Here is a 23861-nt window from a genome sequence, read left to right as displayed (position 1 = left end):
TGCTTGGAAAAATTCCATAAGCTTAATTATCATAAGCTTAATCACTTTTTTAATCAAGTCTTACTTTTCCAATTCCCATACAAGTCACATCACTTTTTTTTTTTGCCTTTACTTCTCCTATTTTCAAATTTGAAGAGAAATACAAAAGGTTTCCAAATCTGAAATTTCTGGGTGCAGAAAAGTGATTTACAGGTTTTAAAAGGCTTAAAAATTACCTAGAAAAGGCCAAAAAATTTTGAAATCATTTCTGAAAAATTCTAAAAATTTTTAAAAAATATTGCAGAGATTGGGCAAGGTTTACAAGACTATTTCAGCAGGTTACAAAGTGCAAAAAAATTATTTCATCAACAATTCGACTAGCCTAAGTCTCTTGAATCACACGGAATCGTTCGGGATTTGTTTGAAGCGACGAGAATTCAATTCAGCCATTGACCAGCGTCTTTGTTCAGCTTCAACCAAGATCAAATTGTGGGAGAAAAACAAGATAAGTACTTACATTTGCTTTATTTATTTACATCAAATAAAGTAAAATTTTATTTATCTACATCATTTGCACAAGCACTATGGCAGATTTTCCTATCTCGCCATCAATTCAAGAGCAACTCCTTTCTTTACAACATCAAATTGTAGAAGAAAGAGAGAAGCGTATTGAATTGGAAAGACAGCTCACACGAGTCGTAGACGCAAGCATGACTCTTCACTATCTTTTGATGACGAAGATGACACTATTCAAAGGGCTGTAAATGCTACATTGCAAGCACAAAGGTCACAAAAAGAATCCAAGATTAGTCGGAAAGCTTTCACATTTCAAAATTATGATGGAAAGAAGGATGCTAGGGTCATTTTAGCTTGGCTTAGTCAACTAGATGACTATTTTTCTGGAGAAAAATTTTCAGAGTGATAAGATTAAATGTGCAGTCATTTGGTAGACAGTGCAGCTTTATGGTGGAGTGTAATAAAGCAAGGTCGTGACAAGCCAGATTCTTGGAAAAGATTTCAACGGGCGGCTGGTTAAAAAGCACTTTTTACCCTCACAATTTAAGTCCAAAGTTAGGCACCAATGGGACACTTTGCATCAATTGGAAAAGGAAACTATGTCACAGTATGTAGAAAAGTTCTGGAATACTTTATTACAGGTGCAGGTTGTGGATAGAGTCAGCGAGAAGGACCAAAAGAGGAAATTCATTTCGGGCCTTAGATCTACCATTAGGGCCGATGTGAATATGTTTCGACCTCATTCACTATCTTCTGCAATATCTTTGGCAACTAATTCAGAATGTAAAAATGGTTTTCCTAAAGAGATTAAAGCACATGAGGGTACTTCTTCTAAACCATTTACTAAATCTTTTTATGCTTCAAAGAAGATGTATAAACCAGGTTATGACAAAGGCAAGGACGAGGCTAAAGGCAACATGAGTACCAATAAGAAATTCAATGGTGGCAAACCGAAGACATCTACTATCAAATGTTTCAAGTGCCACAAAGAAGGACACATAGCCCCGAATTGTCCGGAGCGTACCAAGAATTCAACACCAGCAGCAGCAGCAGCTCGAGTCAACATGATTGAAGAAGACAACAATGAAGAAGAATCATTCAAGCAAGAGGGTAATTCCGATCCAGACTACTCAGAACAAGAAGGTAAACCTCATGTTCATTCTTTGCTTAAAATAAAAGGAACGATAAATGGACATGAAGTTCTTATTTTGCATGATGATGGTAGTACACATGATTTCATTTCTGAAAAGGCACTTAGAGCATTAAATCTTCATTCTTCACCTACGCACTATAAAGTCAAAGCAGCATTTACTGGAACAAAGTATAATTGCATGCAAGAGGTGAAAGGTTTGGATTTATGCATCAAGCCTTTAACAGAAAAGAGGGATTTCTTAGTTGCACCTTTACAAGGAGTAGATATAATTTTGGGTATGCCTTGGAGACACAAATACAATCCTATTATAGACTATGACACTCATAGCATTTCTCTAAGGAAGGACAATGAAAATATTATCCTCCAGTGTCAAGTCAAAAGAGAAATGAGTCCTTTGTTGAGTCACACTCAAGCAAAGAGAGCTCTAAGAAAAAGAGACAAGACTTATATGGTATGGGTTAACCAGCTTGATGCTGAGTCTGACACATCCAAAAGTCCAAAGTTTGATCTTTTTATCTCCAAATTTAGTGACTGTTTCATGGAAGATCTACCTCCAGGATTACCTAAGTCTAGGCCTAAGGATCATAGTATTGGCTTATTGCCTGGAAATTCTCTGCCTTGTAAATATCCCTATAGAGTCAACAATTTAGAGCAAAAAGAAATACAAAGCCAAATAGAAGACTTACTAGAGAGAGGCCTTATTCGACCTAGTAGTTCACCTTTTGGAGCTCCAGTACTTCTTGTTAAGAAGAAGAACGGAACTTACCGAATGTGTGTAGACTACCGTGCATTGAATAAGATTACTGTCAAGAATAGATATCCTATTCCTAGGGTAGATGGTCTTCTTGACAAGCTTAGAGGATCAAAGGTCTTTAGCAAGATTGACCTAAAGTCTGGGTATCATCAAGTTCGTATGACTCAATCTGACATTTTCATGACAGTTTAGAACCCAAACTAGTCACTATGAGTTTTTGGTTATGCCATTTGGTGTGACCAATGCTCCAGCTACTTTCAGCCGTATGATGAATCACATATTCCTTAAGTTTCAAAGTTTTGTTATAGTGTTCTTGTTTTCGGCAAGGATCGACAAGAGCATGAACAACACTTGGAACAAGTGTTCAACCTTTTGAGAGAAAATGAATTGTATGTCAATCCTGAAAAGAGTTCTTTCTTTCAAGAAGAGATTGAATACTTAGGTCATATAGTGTCGGCTGAAGGGATTCGTGTAGATCCTAAGAAAATTGAGTGTATAGCTTCTTGGCCTACACCTAGAAACATACATGATCTTAGATCTTTTCTTGGCTTATGTAGTTATTATAAGAAGTTCGTCAAGAATTTTGCTTGTATTGCTCATTCTTTGACTGAACTCCTTAAGAAAGCTACAAATTTCAATTGGACTGAAAAGCAAGATAAATCTTTTGCAACACTCAAGAATGCTTTAACACAAGCACCAGTTCTAACACTACCTGATTTTCAAAGACCATTCTTTATAGTAGTGATGACTGATGCTAGTGGCAAAGGATTTGGAGCTGTTCTTATGCAAGACAACCATCCTATTGCTTATCAAAGTAGAAAGCTTAAGCCTGCATAGCAAAATTATAGCACATATGACAAGGAATTAGCGGCAGTAGTGCATGCTTTGAAAATGTGGAAGCATTACCTAATGGGTTCTGAATTTCTCATCAAGACAGATCAACAAAGCATTAGGCATTTGCTTACGCAACCTCTTATTTCAGATAGGCACATCAAATGGGCATCTTTCATTCAAAGTTTCCAACCTATGATTCAATACCAACCTGGAAAAGAAAATATTGTTTGCCGATGCTTTGAGTCGAAGACCAAATATCAACAACATTTCCATTGTTGAAAGTGAACCATTTGTACGCATGAAAGAAACTTACGAAGTTGATCCAGATTTTTTTGAAATATGGATCAAATTGCGTGAAAACAATTGGACACCTCAAGGAAGTTATTCTCATAATGATGGCTATCTTTTCTTTGAGAAAAGATTATGTGTTACTCAACCTTATAGACAGCTTGTCTTGGAAGAGATGCACCAACCACCATTTGTGGGACATAGAGGAGTTTCCGCAACACTTCAAGTAGTTTCTCGAGAATTCTTTTGGCCTCATTTGAAGAATGATGTAGCTAAATTTGTAGCTAAATGTAACATTTGCCAAACAATTAAAAGCTACAAAGGCAAAGCTTTGGGATTGTTTATGCCTCTACCTATTCCTGATAGACCATGGGAACAAGTGTCTATGGACTTCATTACTGGCTTTCCTACTACTTCCAGTCATCATGACATGATTTGGACAATAGTGGACAGATTTAGTAAGCAAGCCTATTTCATTCCATATAAAAAGACACTAACTTCTGCGAACATATTTGTTAAGCAAATTTTTGTTCATCATGGACTACCCAAAGTGATAGTTTCTGATAGAGATTCTAAATTTTGTAGTCACTTTTGGGTTGCTCTTTTCTCAAACTTAGGCACCAAGTTAGATTTTTCCACGGCTTTCCATCCGGAATCGAATGGACAAACCGAAGTTACAAATAGCACTATCTTAGATATGCTTAGAGCCTATGTTTCCTAGCAACCTAGTGCATGGGATAAGTACATACACCTACTCCAATTTGCTTATAATAATACTCCTCATACTGCTACTGGTCGAGCACCATTTGAGATCATCTATGGTAGAGCTTTGCCTATTCCGGCTACTAGACTCTCTCATAAGATTGAAGCTGCCGACCAATATGTTAGAGACTTTGATCGCATTTTATCTGAAGTGCGTGATTGTATTGCAAGAGCTCAAGAGAAGTATACATCTCAAGCAAATAGGAAGCGTAAAGATTTTTCATTTCAAGAAGGTGATTATGTACTTTTGAGAATTGAAAAAACGGCGACTAAAGAGTGTGAAAAAATTCCCTGCAGTGAAGCTAGCGCCTAGATATTATGGGCCATTTAAAATCCTTCAAAAGATTCATGATGTGGCCTATAGACTAGAGCTTCCATCTAATTGGAATATCCACAATTCTTTTCATATCCATCTCTTGAAACCTTTTCGAGGAACACTTCCTACTCACCCAACATATCAGGAACCACCTCTTATTGAAGGAGAGGAAGAAGTACTAGTTCCTGATGCTATCATTGACCAAGAGATAACAACAACAAGTACAGGTAATCAATACTTCAAGTATCTTTTGACTTTCAAGAATCATCCTCAAGAAGATGCTAAATGGATGCCTGAGAAATTTTTTCGAGTTTACTCTGAAATTCTTCATTCTTTTCAAACCCAACAAATCCGCAATTGAGGACAATTGCAAACTCAAGCAAGAGGGATGTCATGAGAATATATTTTAAGTCCTCTAGAAAAATATTATTTATCCCCTCTTGAGTAATTTGGGGACGCCTAGATTACTCTTGCGTCATGCCGGCTAGGTTAATATCATGGGTGATACCACCATAAATATTAATACGTGCGGTATATGACGTATGTTTGAGACCGTCTATGATTATTTCAGTTAGGTTTGTATTGGCAGGGTGATCCCTGGAAGTACTTACGCCTGGTAGTCATGAGTTGGTTATGATTTGTGCCTGTTTAATATTTGTGGGATTAATTTAATAATTAATCGGGCTTATATTTTCAGGTGATGAAGACTATGGGAATTTAAGAGTTTACTTTGGAAGAAATGTCTTGGTTCATCACATTTCATTTTTGGCAAGCATAGTAGTATCTTGTAACCTTAGTAAATGATTTTTCCATTTTGAACTTTAGGAAAGATACATTTATTATGTGGAATTTATTAAAGCCTATGGCTTTACCCTAGTCCCAATATTTGACACTCTATTTTTGTTAAAGAAGAGTGCCGTGCTCTCTATTTTTGTTAAAGAAGAGTGCCGTGCTCTCTAAAAAGCACATCTTGTATATTTTGGGGGCTATGGCCTAATTTTGGTGAAAAGAAAGCTAATAAAAGAAATACTCTTGTGTGGGGAGAGGCCACGCACAAGAGGGGGGAAGATTGCACCCAATATGGTCTATTGAGCTAAGTATTTTAATTTTGTTAAGTGTTTAAATTTCAATTGATTTGATTTAGTTGAAGCTTGCAAAGCAATGGTTTTTATGGTTGAATTAATTCTTGTGAATTGTTTACTCTTCCACAATCTTTCCTAGAATAAGATTCCGGTTGCACTGGTATCAGAGCTTGGGCTAGGAGATTTGTGGAGAAGGTAGGAAAGGGCTTCAACTTCTCAAAAATCAAGAAAGTGCAAGAAATTATCCAGTGGACAGAAGGGTGTTTTGTAGGTCTTTACCCAAAGGACAAAGATTCAAAACTAGATCTACTCTCAATCCCACTCACCACCCTTTAAAACCATCCCTCTCTATCAAAAAGTGGTTTTTCCAAATACTCAGTGAAATCAAAATCTGACCGCATGGATGAAATCCCCATAGCCAAAAACCTCACAGTATTCTCTCAAAAATCAGAAAGCTTCAAGCACTAGCAAATCCATAATGGACGGAGCACATATATCTGTGTAAAAGCCATCAAAAAAATCACCAAAAGAAATTCATGGAGAAGGCGCACGGCGGTAGCCTGCCGGCGCAAATCGGCGTGTGGAGGTGCTTGGAAAAATTCCATAAGCTTAATCACTTTTTTAATCAAGTCTTACTTTTCCCAATTCCCATACAAGTCACATTACTTTTTTTTTTGCCTTTACTTCTCCTATTTTCAAATTTGAAGAGAAATACAAAAGGTTTCCAAATCTGAAATTTTTGGGTGCAGAAAAGTGATTTACAGGTTTTAAAAGGCTTAAAAATTACCTAGAAAAGGCCAAAAAATTCCGAAATCATTTTTGAAAAATTCTAAAAAAATTTTAAAAATATTGCAGAGATTGGGCAAGGTTTACAAGACTGTTTCAGCAGGTTACAAAGTGCAGAAAAATTATTTCATCAACAATTCGACTAGCCCAAGTCTCTTGAATCACACGAAATCGTTCGGGATTTGTTTGAAGCGACGAGAATTCAATTCAGCCATTGACCAGCGTCTTTGTTCAGCTTCAACCAAGATCAAATTGCGGGAGAAAAACAAGATAAGTACTTACATTTGCTTTATTTATTTACATCAAATAAAGTAAAATTTTATTTATCTACATCATTTGCACAAGCACTATGGCAGAGTTTCCTATCTCGCCATCAATTCAAGAGCAACTCCTTTCTTTACAACATCAAATTGTAGAAGAAAGAGAGAAGCGTATTGAATTGGAAAGACAGCTCACACGAGTCGTAGACGCAAGCATGACTCTTCACTATCTTTTGATGACGAAGATGACACTATTCAAAGGGCTGTAAATGCTACATTGCAAGCACAAAGGTCACAAAAAGAATCCAAGATTAGTCGGAAAGCTTTCACATTTCAAAATTATGATGGAAAGAAGGATGCTAGGGTCATTTTAGCTTGGCTTAGTCAACTAGATGACTATTTTTCTGGAGAAAAATTTTCAGAGTGATAAGATTAAATGTGCAGTCATTTGGTAGACAGTGCAGCTTTATGGTGGAGTGTAATAAAGCAAGGTCGTGACAAGCCAGATTCTTGGAAAAGATTTCAACGAGCGGCTGGTTAAAAAGCACTTTTTACCCTCACAATTTAAGTCCAAAGTTAGGCACCAATGGGACACTTTGCATCAATTGGAAAAGGAAACTATGTCACAGTATGTAGAAAAGTTCTGGAATACTTTATTACAGGTGCAGGTTGTGGATAGAGTCAGCGAAGCCAAATAGAAGACTTGCTAGAGAGAGGCCTTATTCGACCTAGTAGTTCACCTTTTGGAGCTCCAGTACTTCTTGTTAAGAAGAAGAACGGAACTTACCGAATGTGTGTAGACTACCGTGCATTGAATAAGATTACTGTCAAGAATAGATATCCTATTCCTAGGGTAGATGATCTTCTTGACAAGCTTAGAGGATCAAAGGTCTTTAGCAAGATTGACCTAAAGTCTGGGTATCATCAAGTTCGTATGACTCAATCTGACATTTTCAAGACAGTTTAGAACCCAAACTAGTCACTATGAGTTTTTGGTTATGCCATTTGGTGTGACCAATGCTCCAGCTACTTTCAGCCGTATGATGAATCACATATTCCTTAAGTTTCAAAGTTTTGTTATAGTGTTCTTGTTTTCAGCAAGGATCGACAAGAGCATGAACAACACTTGGAACAAGTGTTCAACCTTTTGAGAGAAAATAAATTGTATGTCAATCCTGAAAAGAGTTCTTTCTTTCAAGAAGAGATTGAATACTTAGGTCATATAGTGTCGGCTGAAGGGATTCGTGTAGATCCTAAGAAAATTGAGTGTATAGCTTCTTGGCCTACACCTAGAAACATACATGATCTTAGATCTTTTCTTGGCTTATGTAGTTATTATAAGAAGTTCGTCAAGAATTTTGCTTGTATTGCTCATTCTTTGACTGAACTCCTTAAGAAAGCTACAAATTTCAATTGGACTGAAAAGCAAGATAAATCTTTTGCAACACTCAAGAATGCTTTAACACAAGCACCAGTTCTAACACTACCTGATTTTCAAAGACCATTCTTTATAGTAGTGATGACTGATGCTAGTGGCAAAGGATTTGGAGCTGTTCTTATGCAAGACAACCATCCTATTGCTTATCAAAGTAGAAAGCTTAAGCCTGCATAGCAAAATTATAGCACATATGACAAGGAATTAGCGGCAGTAGTGCATGCTTTGAAAATGTGGAAGCATTACCTAATGGGTTCTGAATTTCTCATCAAGACAGATCAACAAAGCATTAGGCATTTGCTTACGCAACCTCTTATTTCAGATAGGCACATCAAATGGGCATCTTTCATTCAAAGTTTCCAACCTATGATTCAATACCAACCTGGAAAAGAAAATGTTGTTTGCCGATGCTTTGAGTCGAAGACCAAATATCAACAACATTTCCATTGTTGAAAGTGAACCATTTGTACTCATGAAAGAAACTTACGAAGTTGATCCAGATTTTTTTGAAATATGGATCAAATTGCGTGAAAACAATTGGACACCTCAAGGAAGTTATTCTCATAATGATGGCTATCTTTTCTTTGAGAAAAGATTGTGTGTTACTCAACCTTATAGACAGCTTGTCTTGGAAGAGATGCACCAACCACCATTTGTGGGACATAGAGGAGTTTCCGCAACACTTCAAGTAGTTTCTCGAGAATTCTTTTGGCCTCATTTGAAGAATGATGTAGCTAAATTTGTAGCTGAATGTAACATTTGCCAAACAATTAAAAGCTACAAAGGCAAAGCTTTGGGATTGTTTATGCCTCTACCTATTCCTGATAGACCATGGGAACAAGTGTCTATGGACTTCATTACTGGCTTTCCTACTACTTCCAGTCATCATGACATGATTTGGACAATAGTGGACAGATTTAGTAAGCAAGCCTATTTCATTCCATATAAAAAGACACTAACTTCTCAGCAAGCCGCGAACATATTTGTTAAGCAAATTTTTGTTCATCATGGACTACCCAAAGTGATAGTTTCTGATAGAGATTCCAAATTTTGTAGTCACTTTTGGGTTGCTCTTTTCTCAAACTTAGGCACCAAGTTAGATTTTTCCACGGCTTTCCATCCGGAATCGAATGGACAAACCGAAGTTACAAATAGCACTATCTTAGATATGCTTAGAGCCTATGTTTCCTAGCAACCTAGTGCATGGGATAAGTACATACACCTACTCCAATTTGCTTATAATAATACTCCTCATACTGCTACTGGTCGAGCACCATTTGAGATCATCTATGGTAGAGCTTTGCCTATTCCGGCTACTAGACTCTCTCATAAGATTGAAGCTACCGACCAATATGTTAGAGACTTTGATCGCATTTTATCTGAAGTGCGTGATTGTATTGCAAGAGCTCAAGAGAAGTATACATCTCAAGCAAATAGGAAGCGTAAAGATTTTTCATTTCAAGAAGGTGATTATGTACTTTTGAGAATTGAAAAAACGGCGACTAAAGAGTGTGAAAAAATTCCCTGCAGTGAAGCTAGCGCCTAGATATTATGGGCCATTTAAAATCCTTCAAAAGATTCATGATGTGGCCTATAGACTAGAGCTTCCATCTAATTGGAATATCCACAATTCTTTTCATATCCATCTCTTGAAACCTTTTCGAGGAACACTTCCTACTCACCCAACATATCAGGAACCACCTCTTATTGAAGGAGAGGAAGAAGTACTAGTTCCTGATGCTATCATTGACCAAGAGATAACAACAACAAGTACAGGTAATCAATACTTCAAGTATCTTTTGACTTTCAAGAATCATCCTCAAGAAGATGCTAAATGGATGCCTGAGAAATTTTTTCGAGTTTACCCTGAAATTCTTCATTCTTTTCAAACCCAACAAATCCGCAATTGAGGACAATTGCAAACTCAAGCAAGAGGGATGTCATGAGAATATATTTTAAGTCCTCTAGAAAAATATTATTTATTCCCTCTTGAGTAATTTGGGGACGCCTAGATTACTCTTGCGTCATGCCGGCTAGGTTAATATCGTGGGTGATACCACCATAAATATTAATACGTGCAGTATATGACGTATGTTTGAGGCCGTCTATGATTATTTCAGTTAGGTTTGTATTGGCAGGGTGATCCCTAGAAGTACTTACGCCTGGTAGTCATGAGTTGGTTATGATTTGTGCCTGTTTAATATTTGTGGGATTAATTTAATAATTAATTGGGCTTATATTTTCAGGTGATGAAGACTATGGGAATTGAAGAGTTTACTTTGGAAGAAATGTCTTGGTTCATCACATTTCATTTTTGGCAAGCATAGTAGCTTGTAACCTTAGTAAATGATTTTTCCATTTTGAACTTTAGGAAAGATACATTTATTATGTGGAATTTATTAAAGCCTATGGCTTTATCCTAGTCCCAATATTTGACACTCTATTTTTGTTAAAGAAGAGTGCCGTACTCTCTAAAAAGCACATCTTGTATATTTTGGGAGCTATGGCCTAATTTTGGTGAAAAGAAAGCTAATAAAGAAATACTCTTGTGTGGGGAGAGGCCACGCACAAGAGGGGGGAAGATTGCACCCAATATGGTCTATTGAGCTAAGTATTTTAATTTTGTTAAGTGTTTAAATTTCAATTGATTTGATTTAGTTGAAGCTTGCAAAGCAATGGTTTTTATGGTTGAATTAATTCTTGTGAATTCTCTACTCTTCCACAATCTTTCCTAGAATAAGATTCCGGTTGCACACACACAGAGAGAGAGAGAGAGAGAGAGAGAGAGAGAGAGAGAGAGAGAGAGAGAGAGAGAGAGAGAGAGAGAGAGCAAAAGGGAAATCATCAAATACTCCAAGAAATACATTTTTTATTGAGGGGGTGTTGGCAAAGAGAGATTGTGTTGCTTTGTTTTTGAAAGAGATTGTTTTCTACATGTCTTTGTCTATATAGAGAGAGATAGAGATCAAAGAGTGAAAGAGGGAGGGAGAGCTATGTATTTTTGCTACTGTGCATGTTCCTCTGTGTGTGTGTGATATATATATATATATATTATTCATAATTGCAACATGGTCCTTTCTATGAGATCATTGAGACATTCTGTTTGCTCCATTGCATGAAGATTATCTACCTAAGGGGGAATCCTTATGAGGCTATATTTGGTGGAAGCTTAGGAGTCTTTTTAATTTTATGTTTCATTAGATGCCTACTTCCTGTCGAAGATAGGTCAAGAATTGTAGTAGCCTTATAGCATAGTTTTTGTGGATTTTTGATAGGTCTTTCTTAAAGTGAATGGCTTATGAAGGTTTTTGCATAGAATGCAATTGATTGGATAAATCCTGTGCTATTAGCTATCGTTAAGGGTGTATTAGAATGTGGTTTCTATATAAACTATAATAGGGCTTCATTTGCAAAGAAGACACATGGCAAAGTTTTTAGCAGGTTATGCCATACAATAGATAGGAAGGGGGGGTCATCGTGGTGGTAAGCAAGAGCAAGAGGTGTTCTATGTCGCATGGCAACATGTAAGCCTAGAGTTGGCTCTCTCGAGGCAAGGCTCGAGGTGGTTTTATCTTCGATATATCTGTATATCTAGACTCTTTACCCACTTATATATGTATTTACATAAGGATAAGTTAAATATGCATATACATGTCTTCTATGCATGGGTACATATGGATGTATATGTATATTGTTATGTGTGTATGTACACACACACACACACACATGAATGCGTATGTATAATGTATATATGTATGTGAACATATATGTATATTGTTATGTGTGTATGTACACACACACACATGAATGCGTATGTATAATGTATATATGTATGTGAACATATTTATTTACAAAAATATAAATATATGTGTATGTATGTCTCATGTATGTAGGCATATATGTGTGTGTATGTAAATATATATGGATAGACATTGTAGATATATTTAAATATATGTATATGTATGTCTCATATATGCAGGCATATATGTGTGTATGTAAATATATATGGATAGACATTGTAGATGTATGTGTATGTGTATATGTATATATGTTTGTGTGCGTGCCAGTTCCTAAAGTATACGTGTATGTGTGTATGTATATGCATCTCTATATTATTTTGTCTCCCCATGTATGTATACACAAAATTGTATGTATATATATTTATATATGTGTGTGTATATTTTAGCCAATTAATAGCTTTTGCATAAGTAAAGAGATTTTGCGTGCATGTATAAACATGAGAGAGAGAGAGAGAGAGAGAGAGAGAGAGAGAGAGAAATGTGTGTGTAAAGGAGAGAGAAAGACTCGACCATATATATAGACATAACTTATCTCTCTCACTCTCCCCCTGCGGTTTATCTATCCCACTCTTACTCTCTCTCTACATAGAAAACGTAGAGAGAGAGAGAGAGAGAGAGAGAGAGAGAGAGAGAGAGAGAGAGAGAGAGTTGTTTTGTTTTATAGACATAACTTCTCTCTCTCACTCTCCCCCTGCGGTTTATCGATCTCACTCTTACTCTCTCTACATAGAAAACGTAGAGAGAGAGAGAGAGAGAGAGAGAGAGAGAGAGAGAGAGAGAGAGAGGCTCAAGTCTCTCTCTCTCTCTCTCTCTCTCCCTCCCCCTATGGTTTATCTCTCTCTCTCTCTCTCTCTCTCTCTCTCTCTCTCTCTCTCTCCCTATGGTTTATCTCTCTTACTCTTACTCAAATGCAAAGAGACACTGTGTTGGTTTGTTTTTGAAAGAGATTGTTTTCTACGTGTCTTTGTCTATGTATGTGGAGAAGAGAGAGAGAGAGAGAGAAAGAGAGAGAGAGAGAGAGAGAGAGGTATTAACGTCGGTAGAATGCAACACGAGGGTATATACGACCAAGGGTGGGACTTGAACTCGGCTGGAGGGAGGGAGGGAGAGCTCTGTATTTTTGCTACTGTGCATGTTCCTCTGTGTGTGTGTGTGTGTGAGAGAGAGAGGGAGAGAGAGAGAGCCACATATTATTCATAATGGCAACATGGTCCTTTCTATGAGATCATTGAGACATTATGTTTACTCCATTGCATGAAGATTATCTACCTAAGGGGGAATTCTTATGAGGTTATATTTGGATAAATTTGGTGAAAGCTTAGTAGTCTATTTTTAATTTTATGTTTCATTAGATGGCTACTTCCCATTGGAGATGGGTCACACCACTTCTTACTATATTAAAAGAGGACACATCTCTCTCCATGTGTCTATGTATGCCAAGTTTGGTGCTCTGTTCAAAGAAAACTAAGCACTTGAGGATCTCCTTTTGTGGATATATGTGCAAAGCATGGTGCCTTGATATACAAGTATACCAATTTTGATGCTTTCTTCAAAGTGTCATGACTATCAAAATGCTCTTCAAATTTAAGGCCTACTCTATGTTATCCAAACCTTTGCCTCCCTCTTCAAACTGGTATATATATATATTGGTTTAAAAAAGAGAGAGAGAGAGAGAGAAGAGAGAGTTGGCGTGAGTCCAATACTATAAAGGATTCAAATGAGCGGCAGAATAGGATTTTACAGAGCTGAGCGGATCGTTCTCTGCAGGGGTGGAAATCTTAAGGTTTGTGTAGGGGAGCAGATGAGGGTTTTTTTAGAGATTAATGTTTCTGACTGTTCTCTGCAGTCGCGGACATTAGGGTTTTGGGTTTTAGGATTTCTGCAGGGAAACTAGGGTCTCCGCAGTAGTAAGTGTATCGACCATGGGCAGGCTGGACCAGCGGCACCACACCTTCATTCAAGCTTTGATGGCAAGAGGTCCCCTCTCAGAAGCAGATGCCAAGGCCATGTTCCATGACCTCTGCCATGAAGGTGCAAACCTTGCCCTTCTATTTTCTTTACATAGCCTCATCTTTATTTCCGCTAATGTGCTACTTCTTCTTTGTTTAGTCCTTATTGTGGTGTCCAAACCTAAAGTAGCGTGTTTAAGTAACCCTCATGAACCCTAATTAACCTAGGCTTAATAAATTAATCCAATGTAACTACTGCGGCTTCTGTGTTTTGGTGCCCTAATTTGTGTATGAAAAACCTAGTTGGGTGGTAAACAGGTCCTAAACTGGTGTTTTACAAACCCAAGTAATGCTTCAATGCTGAACCCTGAAATTAACACATACATGATCCTAATTTGATGTACATAAAAACCTTTAACCAGAATTACGCTCATTCCAGAACCATGAAGAGCCTTAATAAAACTCAAAGTGGGGTTAAAAAGAACCTAAACTGGCCTGCACAATCTCTAACAAACCTCAACATGGTGTTTAAATTTCCTAATTGGTGCTGCTTTTTCTTGTCAACTTCTCTAGGCGGTGGAGAGTTTTCGCAATTTGTCGCCACAATCAATAAAGAGATGAACTTTTTGCAGTTGGAGCTGACGGCTGGCAGAAACCAGTATGACGGGCTACTGTACTATGGACTCATCAACAAACTTGGAAATGAGCAGGCTAAGCTTGGAACACGCTATTCTCATGCTCAAATTGCCTTTTTCAAGGCTGTGGTGAGTCTTGAACATATTATGAAGCAGTATCATCTTACTACATGCATATGCGTTTTGGCTAATCATTTCATATTTTATACGTGTATCGTCTCACTTATATGGCAATATGTATTTATCTACATGTATTTACACATACACACATACACAAGCATATGCATGTATATGCATGCATTATAATAATACCTTTTATCATACCAAAATCTATACGTATGAATAATGCATGTATGTATCCATATGCATGTGCACACATCCATATTTGGTACATGCTGAATTAGGGTTTTTGAAATTAGGGTTTGCGTTTTAGGGTTTACGAGCAAGATTAGAGTTTGCGTTTTTGCGTTAAATCTGCGTTTTTGCATCAACTTTTTGCTCATTTTCAGCATAGTATAGTGCTAGAAAGTCTAGTTTTCAGCCTAGCATGATCCTAGGGAGTTTAGAAAGCATGTAGAACTCTAGAGTTAGGGTTTTTGGGCTGATTACAACAGAAAAAACAGCAAAATAATATCATGAGTTCAGAGGCAATGGACGATGACTTTCTCACGACTTTGCAGAGTCGTCGGAGACAGGAAGATGAACGATACAAAAGGGAACAAGAACGCTATGCTCAGTATGAACAAATCATCGTTGGGGCCAGGTTTAGGCAACAACTCATAGAAGAGCTTCAAGAAGAGATGCGTCAAGACCCACTTCTATACGAGCAAAGATGGACACAACTCAAGGAGACATGGACACAATTCATGGCAGCATCAACAAAGGCCAAGAAGGAATCACCTAGGGTTGTAAAGCAGCCCATGACCGAGAGCGTTTACCCAACGAAAAGAGAGCTTCTAAGACAAGAGTTCTCGGGAGACGTAATCACAGAAAGAGGTGTTTCTGAGGAGGTGCCATTACCCGGGATGCACATGCCAGAACTAGAACCAAGGCCAAAGCTAGAGCCAGAAGCCAAACCAAAACCAGAACCACAGCTCACGCAAGTGGATCTTTCCAAATCCTATTTGGAGGAGGATGAGGTCAACCCGATAGTTCCCAAGGAGGTGGATCTCTCCAAATCCTATTTGGAGAAGGATGAGGTCATCTCGACAATTTCAGAGGAGTTTTCAGAAGATCTAAAGACCAAGCGAGAGAGCTTGAAGACCAAGTTAGAGAGCTTGGGGATTGAGCCGATGGATATGAAGTGCAATCTTCAATTAGACGAGAAGGAAAATGGAGCAAAGGTGTATGGATTACCCCAGTGCTCCAAGCTTAGTAGAAGGGGATGTCATGTGCATCCGTTCATCCCAATGCTCAAAGGTGTATGGATTACCCCAGTGCTCCAAGCTTAGTAGAAGGGGATGTCATGCGTATCCGTTCATCCCAATGCTCATTAGCAAATATATGGGTAGATTTAGGGGCAGATTTAGAGCAGATTTTGCAACCCTACAAGCTCCCGGAAGTGCCCAAGACATAGCCCAATGGTTGGGACACCTTTTGGGCATAGTTTGGACACAAAATATGACTGTTTGGACAATGTTTTATGGGAAAAATAGACAAAACCGACTTGATTACGAATTCATTCCTTTTTCCTATAAATAGGATCATTAGGCATTCATTAGAATCATCATTCAAAGATCAAGAGGATCCATTTGTCAGAGTCTGCAAGGCAGCAAGGACACAATGGTGGATCAACAGGAGCTTCTCTTGTTTGATTGCAAGTAGAGGGTTGCAAGGATCTTTGGTATGCATCATGAAGCTGGGAATCAGCAAGATCATTGTATATATAGCATGTTTTGGCAATATACAGTAGATTAGGTCTCTCTCTCCCTCTCTTTTGTGTCTTTGCTAAACATAGGATTAGCGTTATCTTCTTTGCTTAGCGTTAATCATGAACACGCTTTCGCAACGCATGTTACATTGGTATCAGAGCATCAGGCTCAGCAAAGCTAAACACTGATTCAGTCCCATATGATGGTGTACAGGTCCAAGGTACAGGAAAGTACACGGATACGACGCCCAAGGCAAGGAACACAGAAGCGGGAAGAACTCCCAGGAGGTTTGTTGGTGGTGTTCCACAAAGCCAAAGGGGATGGCAGTCCTGTGAGCCAGATAGGTTCTCAGGCAACGGTCCCAAGGGAGGTTTATCCTCCAAGGGTGATGTGAGAGTGCCAGATTCATTTCTCAGGAATGAAGACCAAGACAGTGTTTAGAGTCGGGGCAGGAATGCATTGTGGACTAGAGGAAACAGATGCATAGATCTTCGTCACAGACAGTGGTTTGGAGAACACGCCAGGTTTTCAGAGAAAAAGAGTTGCCAGGGATGGATGGATGAGAGAGGGACTTCGGGAAAAAGTAAGGGATGATGACAGTCATCCAAGAACAAGTTGGAAGTCCGTCATCAAGTTTAGCAGAGGGGGATGTCATGTGCATGATAAATGCCATGGACATTTTTAGGGCTAAATCCAGAAGAGGCAGCCAGATAAATAGTATGAACCAGATAGAGACAGGGTTTGGAGCACAAGATATAGAAGTGGACATGTATGGACTCAGAGCAAGGCCTAGAGGGAATGAAGGAGGTGTCCTGACAATGCGTTAGAAGCAAACACAGGCTGTCGGCTGCTCACAGAACAGGTCGGTTGAACCAGAGAGCAGGGGCAACAGTAGGCGCATCATGATCAAGGAGGAGACCCAGTCTGGGCTGCGTTAAAGAGCATTAATGAATTTATGACTGGCCGACCAGCAGTCGGCCAGTAAAACAAGTGTCCAAGAACCATATAAATAGGCCCAAGTGCTCCTTGTTGTATTCATTCATTCCACTAGGGAGTGGATCAAGTTCTAGGACAGATTTTGGTGTGTTACCACCTTTTATGTAAGGCAGCCTATGGCTGTAGATTAGGGTACCTTTTTGTACCATATGAATATACTGAATTTGCAGCACATCTCTACTCTCTCTCTACCTGCATTTTTGCATCAGATGGTGCGTTTTTGCATCAGAAGGTTTCCAAGAGTGTTTAGGGCTGAAAGAAGACTCCCCAGAGCTTCCGCGTGTTATACACACACACACACACACACACACACACACACACACACACACACATATATATATATGCATGCATGTATACATCTTGCCTTTTTATCAATATCATAATTTATTGTATGAATATTATCTTACTTATGCGTTTATGTATATATATATATATGCATGTGCACAAACACATATATACATGCATGTGCATGCTATTTACACGTATATGCATGTACATGTGTCCTTTTGTCATCATAATCTATATGTACACGTATATGGATGTCATCTTACTTTTGTTTCCATATGTAATTGTCGACATGCACGAGTGTGTACTTATATATATTGTATGTATGTGTGCATTTTTCCTTTTGTCATATAATAATAATAATAATAATATATGAATATCATCTTACTTACTGTCAATATGAATGCATCTTTACTCTTTTACACATATATCCATATGCATATGTGAAACTGAAGGAGATAGCACAGGCGGAAGCATAAACAGTAAACATATGAGAGAGTGCAAACGGGATTGAGAGAGTTGGATAAGATCACCTTTTATAACAACAATAAAGCTTTACAATGGCAATGGCCAGCAATTGGATGTTGAACTATGTGCAAGGGAAGTGGATGAAAGAGTGAATAATGGGGAACTCCTTATATAGTGCAGGAGGAAACTGACCGATTGCCTCTAGGACTGGCTGACTAGCCTTGGACAAATAAATAGGAGAAAAATCCAGTAAAATCTCAGATAACTAGTAAAGCCCCAAAACATTGAGACGCACAAATCTAACACCCCCTCTGCAGCTCATAGTGTGGAAGAGTCGGAAGAAGATAAGTCGATGAAGATGCAACCATGGACCCTCCAGCACCGCGAATATTGGGATCACCTCGGGCACCCACCAACCTGCTTCCTCGAAACAAGATGCCACCATGAACAGCAAGGAACTTTGCTTGGCCACGAATTCCCACACAAGTGTGCAGTGAACTCCAAAAATAGATGATGAGTTGCTGGACACACCGTGGCCCATAATCCCCAACAGTGGACGGAACACATCACGTCCCAAAAGACTCGAACAATGAACTTGAAACAGATCTAGTTCATAATCTTTGCGGTATCAAAGCTAACCATGTCTTGCCAGATGTCTAATGCTTGGAACTCCGAATCACGGTCTCCATGCACTAGGTGGAGCTGTAGTGAGCCCCCTCTCCCGCCCACAAGCCTCTTCTGGCTAGAAGCACATGGGGGGAAACTGCATGTGCACTAGAGAAGCACATCATCTGGGGTCTCCTGAGCCAAAGGCGCCCTGGGAGCCCTAGAAGTGGTACTAGAATCTGTATCACTATCCTGTGTCGTGTCTTTGCCTTTTCTCTGAGATGAAGCCTTGTCCTTGGTCTTGTCCTTCTTCTTGGACAAACAATCTTTGGACAGATGTCCTCTTTTCTTGCAAGAGAAGCATTGACTCCGACCTTTCTTTTGAACTGAGGAAAGTACCTGGTCAGAACTGTTGACTGACACCTTCAACTTACCCTGTGAGATGAGAACGGACTCCTCCTCCAAAAGTAGGGAGCTAAGATCATCAAAATTCAACTGAGTGGATGTGACCTGGCACTGCAAAGATCGAGAAATCACATCATAGTTCGAAGAAAGCTTGGTGAGGATAAGAGCAGCTAGTTGAGAAGAGGACAAAGCAGCACCCATAGCCAGTATAACTGGTCATGGATAACCTTGGCCTTCATGAGAAAAGACTGCATTGAATTGCCTTAAGGAAATAACAAGCCGTAGAGCTGTCCTTGCAAGGTAATTACCCTCATCGATGAATCTCGAGTAAAGAGATCCTCCAATTTTGACCATACGTGATGAGCACTGGTGAGAGTTTGCACTGCCGGTGAGACCTCCTCTGCGATGGTCCGTACAAGCATAGAATGCGCCTTCGATTCCTGATTCTCCCAGTCTTGTAATTCCATAGAAAATTCATCCTCTTGATCATGAGTCCACCGCCTAGAGTTTTTGAGGACGCTTGGGCTTCCTTTTGTGCCCTGAACAAGCTCGGGTTTCCTTTCAGTCCACCCTTGTGGATGCACCAGATCTGCATCTGAAGCTTCCAATGAGCATAGTTGGGTTCTTTCAACTTGTCAACCTTGTTTGTAAGGAGGGGGCGCCATATCCACAGTAGCAAAGAACAAATCTCAGCTCTCAAACACTTCTCTCACCTGCCTTCCAATGAAGCGAGGCATCAGGAACAATCAGCCCCCTCTCAAACCGTAGAGAGGAGGCGGCGGGACAACAACAAAACAGGCCAAGATCCACCGGGAACCTCCTACCGGAAGGGCATGGACTCGTGGAGGAAGAAGAGAATGTAGGGCCACTTGTCTAGCAGCACCAAATGCAAAGAACTCACCAAAACCAGATGCTAGTGAAGAAAACACAGCCACAACTCCACCTTTTGCCTCTGTAGAAAAAAACGCAGCCAAGTAAATTGACTGGCTTGCCTCTGTAGGAAAAAAACGCAGCCACCAAAACTGGCCGGCAGCAAACAGCAGGCTGGCTGGACCTGAAAACGCAGCACAGTTAGGAAATGCAGCCACTTGTTGTCACAGATCTGCAGCTGGGAGAGATATGGAGAAAAACGCACAGCAAAAGGAGGGAAAGATGGGCAGATTTGCAAAGTTTGGAGCAGCCTGGACCTAAGCGTATGATACCATGAAGGAGATAGCACAGGCAGAGAAGCATAAACAATAAACATATGAGAGAGTGCAAAGGAGATTGAGAGAGTTGAACAAGATCACCTTTTATAACAGCAGTAAAGCTTTACAATGGCAATGGCCAGCAACTGGATGTGTGCAAGGGAAGTGGATGAAAGAGTGAATAATGGGGAACTCCTTATATAGTGCAGGAGGAAACTGGCCGACTGCCTCTAGGGCTGGCCGATTGGCCTTGGACAAATAAATAGGAGAAAAATCCAGTAAAATCCTAGATAAACAGTAAAGCCCCAAAACACTGAGATGCACAATTCTAACAAAACAACCCCTTAACTCTTGAGCAACTCTTTCATATCTATAGCAACTCTTTCACACATAGATATGATGCTAGTGGCTCACCAACCAACGGTAGCTCTGGAGCTAGAGGCTAGACCAACTTCACAACCACAGTTGTCACATAAACCCCGGTCCGGTGTCTATATACCACCAGAGCCCACTGTCCAAGTGTCTGGCTAGAGCCATGACCTGGGCCTCGCATGGGTCTTGATCCCTAGGAAATTCTCCCTGTTTATGATATGCACTTCTGAGCCTGTAACTAACTCATAGTGTATGGGCTTTAAACAAGCCAAGAAAGTACACATATCAATAAGTAAGCCTCTTGCACATTAGTCCACACTATAAGGATTCATAGGTCAACTAATACCCATTCCATTTCTGTAAAGCTCTTGTGCCTATGTGCTAGGTCTTGAGCGTAGTGATAGAAGAGATAGCAGTGGAAGTCAAACACACAGCACACACGATAGCCCTAAACTACTAATTGTTTTATGTACAAGAAAAAGGAGTTACAATTGTATTTCAAGTACAAGATGCGAGTGTGAATGTTGACCACGATTTGCAACCCAATCTTTGTGAAGTTTGCCATCCCTTGCACTAGAGAATTGCTCTGTAGGCATGAACGCTTGGGAAATGATGAGATCCCACGCACTTATATATATCTATGCATTATCAGTGCTGGTTGGCTAGCTACAATGCTATCGGCCTGTTTTTAATACCCACGATCAGCATAACAAAACCCACAATTGCAAGAATTGGATGTCGGTAATCCATCCTTGGTCCCTGATGAGGGTCCTGCAGGAGGTCTCGGAGTTGCCCGTGCGTTGGTCGGTTTGCAGACAAGTGTAGTAGCTTCCAATGACTGAATTGCAGGAGGTCTCGGAGTTGCCTGTGCATTGGTCGGTTTGCAGACAAGTGTAGTAGCTTCCAATGACTGAATTGAAGAGGCTAAGACGTGGTGTTTCTGCTTCTGAAAAAATGCTCAATGGGGGTTGTCCCATTGACACTTCTTTGGTAGACCAATCATCCAAACTAAGGCCTCGGAGGGAATGGTAACGACCAAAGTGAAACTCATCAAATTTACAAAGCCAATCTGCCAGCTTACATGTTATTTACATGTATATATGTGTATTATGTATGTATGAATATCATCTTACTCATGTAACTATCTATATGCATGTGCACATACACATATACATATATATGGTGTGTATTCACTTGCTCACTCACATTTATGGATGTGTACATAGATGTGTGTTTGCATATATGCATGCATGCACGGATGTGTGTATGTCTGTACTGCATGGTTTTATGTCAATAATGCGAACTTGAGACGGTTTTGCTTTGAAGTCGTGTTTGTTTACAGCAGTTCAAATGTTGGCGTTTTGCCTACAGTCACAGCTGTGGCTAGATATACTTTTTTTTTTGGCAGCTTCCTAAGTCATTGCTAACTGCAGCTTGAGGCAATCATATCAGACGCATCTTTGAAGGGGAAGATATCAGGCATTCAAGCTCTGAATTTGCGGCTGGAATTGCAGGTGGGCATAGTTGATATAGATTCAAGCTGTGATCTTTGGTTGCCTTAATCTTTCCAGATTTCAATTGCATAGCTCAACTGTTACATAATCCAAAGACTATATTTTGTAGAACGAGCAACAGCCCATAGGTGAAATGGCAACACAGGCACCTTGCATTGGAGCCGTGAACTTAACCCTGGCTCAAAAAGAAAAGACCTTGGCAGAGCTTGCCCATGACCATTGGTTGAGCCACTCACCGGATGGCATGGTGGCTTTGGGTGTACGTTCTTTCTTGGAGTTGTGGAATGTTTTCAAGAACTATGATGTCCCCTTTTGCGACATCTGCAATGAGGCAGGCATAAAGGTGCATGCACTTGATACTCTAATTTTTCAGTTTTACGTAGGCAACACACTGAATCATCTGCAAATTGCCAAATGTGTTTATTTATTTACAATGTGTACAATCAGGCCCAAGCCTGCCAAAACGAAAACTGTTCAGTGCGAATGCATGACTACTGCATGGAGATCAAATTCCGTCGTGCACAGGTATAGGGTAATCTAAGCTTCAGCAGCAACACCCCCCCCCCCCCCCCCCAAAGAAAAAAATTTTAAAGAACAAAAATAAAATGGAAAAACAAAAACAAAAACCTCCCTCCCTTCCCCGGTTTTTAGTTATCAAAGAACAGATGCTACAGACCTGAACTGTGTGGACATGTGGTGGTGCTAATCTATAAACTGCCATCTATGGTGTAGGTTCCCAGGGTGTGCCCGAAATGTGGAACTGACTGGGACCTCAATGTTGGTCATGTTTCACAGAGAGAGGAAGACTTAAGTAGACCAGCCGAGCCTTCCCAAGATCATGCTCCCAGGATTTCACCTGGTCTTAAAAGGCGTCGCAGCAGCAGTCGTAGGGGGCGGAATGATTTTGGTGATTATGCGGTCGGGCTAAGTTTGGATTAATCCTGATGTATGCATTCAATCAATGGTGTAAGCTATTATCACATACTCAGTCACTCTGACCTGAGTCACGCCTATGTACCTAGTTGGGTTACGCACACTTTTTCTATCCAAAGGTTTACTCGCACGTGTGTGCACGCGCGCGCGCGCACATGCACGCGTGTGCTCTCTTTAGTGCTAGCCTTCATCATGGCTGAGTTTGCTCTTCAACTCCGGAGAAGTGCTAGAAATTATAGAACCTACGGTGGTTTATGCATGAAGATTTGTCCTCTAAAGTGGCCATCTTTATGCATGAACCTTCACCAACTCTTGGGTGCAGATTGAGTGAGTGGGATATTGTAGCACGTAATCTATGCTATGCATGGTTTGAAGCTTTGTGAATAGCACTCAATCTAGGCTATGCATGATGGAGTTGATGGTTTGAAGCTTACTTTCCATTGGTATATGTAACGTTTTGTATTAAGAGTGGTTAGTTTTTGTTTGTTCAGTAGTTAGGCAACTTCCATATATGATTGACTAATGGAATGTGACATTCACATAGAGGACATGGATGTGCACTATGATACAGCTGGCTTTCGGTAGAACAGGTGAATGCCACAGAAAGACATTTTTTAATGTTGCGCTAAGTTGGGAAGCATTCCATGACATGGAGACCCTAACTGCTGCAAAGAA

At 39.7% G+C, this 23861-nt stretch overlaps 1 protein-coding gene across 2 annotated transcripts; it reads left to right on the top strand.

Annotated features, from left to right (window-relative positions):
- Positions 1-13658: 13658 nt before the first annotated feature.
- On the top strand, positions 13659-23605 carry LOC147628863 (uncharacterized). 2 transcript variants are annotated; one of them, XM_086812031.1, is made up of 6 exons: positions 13659-13996; positions 14488-14678; positions 22173-22253; positions 22363-22596; positions 22701-22778; positions 23049-23605. In XM_086812031.1, the coding sequence occupies exons 1-6, from the start codon at positions 13888-13890 to the stop codon at positions 23190-23192; spliced, it is 837 nt and encodes a 278-aa protein (XP_086668157.1). In that variant the 5' UTR covers positions 13659-13887; the 3' UTR covers positions 23193-23605. The 2 variants fall into 2 exon arrangements, with proteins under 2 accessions (XP_086668157.1, XP_086668156.1); XM_086812030.1 differs by having other exon boundaries at positions 13662-13996; positions 22986-23605.
- Positions 23606-23861: the final 256 nt, after the last annotated feature.

Source organism: Cibotium barometz, chromosome 18 (assembly GCF_041138505.1).
Source record: "Cibotium barometz isolate CiBa-2024 chromosome 18, ASM4113850v1, whole genome shotgun sequence".
Classification (NCBI taxonomy): domain Eukaryota; kingdom Viridiplantae; phylum Streptophyta; class Polypodiopsida; order Cyatheales; family Cibotiaceae; genus Cibotium; species Cibotium barometz.
This window is presented reverse-complemented; position numbering and strand designations above follow the sequence as displayed.

Coding starts and splice junctions, on each gene's coding strand:
- LOC147628863 (XM_086812030.1), top strand. CDS start 13,888: ATGGGCAGGCTGGACCAGCGGCACCACACCTTCATTCAAGCTTTGATG. Junction 13,997..14,487: donor CCATGACCTCTGCCATGAAG/GTGCAAACCTTG, acceptor CAACTTCTCTAG/GCGGTGGAGAGTTTTCGCAA. Junction 14,679..22,172: donor TTGCCTTTTTCAAGGCTGTG/GTGAGTCTTGAA, acceptor TGCTAACTGCAG/CTTGAGGCAATCATATCAGA.